The sequence below is a fragment of the Aedes albopictus genome, chromosome 2, assembly GCF_035046485.1.
Source record: "Aedes albopictus strain Foshan chromosome 2, AalbF5, whole genome shotgun sequence".
NCBI classification, from domain to species: domain Eukaryota; kingdom Metazoa; phylum Arthropoda; class Insecta; order Diptera; family Culicidae; genus Aedes; species Aedes albopictus.
In genome coordinates, this window is record NC_085137.1 from 108021699 (window position 1) to 108025590 (window position 3892).

Consider the following 3892-nt stretch of genomic DNA (forward strand, 5'->3'; position numbering starts at 1 on the left):
CTTAAGAAACTGCTGTTCAGCTAGTTCTGTTTCTTGGGTGGGGCTCAGAAGAGGGTCAGTGTCAGCCGCTCTCGGTGAAGAGCAACTGACGAAAAATTGCAAGTGCCGGGGCTGGGAATCAAACCCATGACCATCCGCATATGAAGCGAACGTGTGACCAACTACGCCACGGGCCCCGGCATGTGTTCATCTCTTGTGTCCTTAAATTTTCATCGGTCCAAAACCCACAGAAACATGAAACTGAACTTCTGATATTTTTCTGTTGGTGTCTTAACACCATCTAAGAGATAAACAAAAATACGCCAAGTTTGTCAGTTGATTGTAATAACACAAAAATTGCTTGTCAACTATTATGTATTCATCTCCCTACAACTACTATGAAAAATATTCAAATTCGTTCAATTGTCCTATCGGCCCTACCTCGATAAACCATGTCATTTTCTCATGCGTGGCCTAGAAATGTCAACCTATGCATACAAAACTTACGTTGTTCAGTTAATAAAAAGCAGTCAGCTTTTTGTCCAAAATGTCACGTCAAACGCATTGGCGTCAACAATGCGTTTAAGTGTTCGCACGTTAGCTTGGAATCTATCAGCACAATTAAGTGCTGCAAATCTCCTTCCCACTATAAATTTTTCGGTTGATTATAATTGCTTTACTTAAAGAAAATATAACCAAGTACATTACATTGTAAAAATTCGAAAAAAGCGACTATGACATTAATATATTACTAATCAAAATCAACCGAGAAACGTGGGAAAGAAAGCCTGTTGGATATCATGTCCTCTTATCTCTGGCAATCATCGATCCACCACCATCGTGGTCACTCACCGCGTGACGATCAACCATCGATCGGTCAGTGCACACATTGACCGGCCAGACCTACGTGTGTAAGGCACCGTTTGCTGTGCGATATCATCCACATCTACTTCGACTTTGACCGACAGAGACGAGAGAGGGATTATTATGATCTATATCTACAGCGTTGACTACAGATAGAAACACTGGCCGAGGCAGTGTTTATCGAGCCATCACCGCAAGCGGGCGCGTACCATTTTTTCCTCACGGCAACAAACTACGTCGCCGTCGTCGATTTGTGTCCTGTGTAGTTCAATGTATTGTGTGTTAGTTAAGATAATAAATTGAATAGACCTAAGTTAAGTTAATAAAGTGCATGTTTAATCGAACCTGAAGATCAAATACATGATAATTTAAACTACCGGTTGAGTGTCTAGTGATTTGCTCCCGAGACTAGTAGTGCAAGTGTAGATCGCGTTTGGGAAGCAAAATAAAACCCCAGAACCGAAAAAGAACTATTTGGAACTGGAACGACCACAACGAAATTGAGTAAAGTTCCAAACATGGTCCTTCGAGCCGGATGAGCGTCGAAAGGAATCCGCTCAAGCCAGTATATCATTGGAGTCAACTGTTCTGCTGCCTTCGCGCCTATTGCCCGTTATGAGGAATTGCATGGCGAACGCGCCATCTCATCATCGCTGCTATTCATTGGAATAATAATATAAGGCATTTTCATGCCTCACGTAGGTGAGTGCAATTCCTATTGCTTTATCTTGTGAGAAAAGTTCTACCGTGATCCCATTTTGCATGTCTTCTAAGTGCTGTTCAACTGCCGTGTGTGGGTGGCCGTGACGATTTCGAGCCTTTGCGGACCCACTGGTGAAGCGCCCAAGGGTTAATTTGCTGTACATCAAGTCAAGCACCCTCTGAGGATCCGTCGATGACCCCGAGACTGGACCACTGTGCCATCGCCGTAATGTGAATCAAATTAATGAAACGTACTGCCATCACATGAGAAGTTGTCCGTCAACAAGAGTTGCTATTTTCAACCCGTGCGAGGAGCAGATTCAAATACAATACAAGGCAATAATTTGCCTGATATCAGGTAATTAGGGTTTCAATCAACTATACCCGATTTGCGTGGTCTACGCGGTTCTTTGGTTTTAGATTCCGCCACTGATCGTCGACATGTCTGCTGCTGAGAGGAAATTACGCGGTTTGAAGAATCGCAAACGCAGCATCCTCTCATCGTTAGCCGGAGTTAGAAACTTCGTCAACAATTATCAAGACGACAGAGACAAGCGCGAGGTGCCCGTACGCCTGGAGAATTTGATGGACCTGTGGACGGAATACAACTCCGTACAGGGTGAGCTGGATATGCTGGAAGAATCCGACGAAGCTTTGAAGACGTACTTGAAGGAGCGGACAGAGGTAGAGAAATTGTACTACATAGCGAAAGGTACGTTACTCCAACTACATCAGACCGAGCCGGCACCTGCCCGTGCTGATACGAATCAAGTTTCGCACCTCAAGTTACCAAATATTAAACTGCCCGTTTTCGATGGAAACTTTGAGACCTGGCTCAATTTCCACGATTTATTCGTATCGCTCGTGCATACTTCGACCTCCTTGTCGACTATACAAAAGTTTTACTACTTACGCTCCTCATTGGCTGGTGAAGCGTTAAAATTAATTCAAACCATTCCAATAAGCAACGAACAGTACCCGGTAGCTTGGAATTTGCTGGTCAATCACTATCAAAATGACCGGCGCTTGAAACGAACTTACGTTCAGTCACTATTCGAGTTTCCTTGCCTGAAGCGGGAGACGGCCGTGGAATTGCACAGTCTTATCGAAAAATTCCAGGCCAATGTCAAGGTGTTAAAGCAATTGGGCGAACGCACTGAGCATTGGGATGTACTGCTGATTCACCTTCTCAGTACACGGTTAGATTCCGTCACGAGGCGCGATTGGGAAGAATACGCGGAGGCGAACGATGTGAACAAGTTCCAGCAATTGATTGAATTTCTTCAACGACGAGTCAACGTGTTGGAAACGGTTGGCGGAAGGTCAGTGGAGACATCGGTATCAGTGAAGAAGTTCAACGCACCTCGAGCTGCCAACCACGGTGCTTCTCAGTTTGGATCCTGGCAGTGTCCAGCTTGCCCCGGCAAGCATCCCCTCTATGCGTGCGGAGAATTCTTCAAAATGACAGCCGACGAGAAGGAGCAACAGGTTCGACGCAACAGGCTTTGTCGAAATTGCCTGCGGCGAGGGCACATGGCCAAGGAGTGTCCATCCGAAAGCAGTTGTCGTAAGTGCAGAGGACGACATCACACACTATTGTGCTACGCTACAAGACCGGAGGGCAGCAGTCAATCAGCAGCCGTCGCACATTCAAACCAGCCATCCAGCAATGACGAACCACTCTCATCCACCCCCGCAGCGCATACGGGCATCACCAGCTGCACTTCTCGAGACAAATCACGAACGACGGTCCTGTTGGCTACAGCGATCATCGTCATGGTGGACAACAGCGGGAACGAGCATCCAGTACGCGCCTTGCTGGATTCAGGCAGCGAATGTTGCTTCGCAACGGAGCGACTAGCACAGCGAATGCAGATTTCTCGAAGCAGAGTTAATTTGCCGATAGCAGGAATCGGCGAAGCGGCCACCGAGGTCCGCTGCAAGTTCCAGTCCACGATAAAATCAAGGATTTCCGATTACAGCGCTACAATTGAAACATTCGTCCTTCCCAAGGTTACCGTCGATTTGCCATCGATCTCTGTCGATGCGTCGAGCTGGTCACTTCCAACAGGAATTCAGTTAGCCGATCCGTCTTTCTACCAATCTGGGACCATCGTTGTTGTGCTGGGAGCGGAAGTGTTCTTTGACTTGTTTAGCGTTGCGGGGCGCATTTCATTAGGCGAGTCGCTTCCTTGTCTAGTGAATTCCGTCTTCGGTTGGATAATCAGCGGAAAAGCATCTCAAGGGCAGTCAAGGCCTTCCATAGTTTGCAACGTCGCCACTACTGCCGAGCTACAACGCAACATGGAGCGTTTCTGGGCGATTGAGGATGACTCGGCAATTGTTC

General features: G+C 46.8%; 1 protein-coding gene across 1 annotated transcript in view; it reads left to right on the forward strand.

Moving 5' to 3' along the window:
- Positions 1-1986: 1986 nt before the first annotated feature.
- LOC134286154 (uncharacterized) overlaps positions 1987-3892 on the forward strand; it is a 7882-nt gene continuing 5976 nt past the window's right edge. The window contains exon 1 of the mRNA XM_062847727.1: positions 1987-3888. Coding sequence (XP_062703711.1) covers positions 1987-3888 — 1902 coding nt within the window. The remainder of the gene's footprint in view (positions 3889-3892) is intronic.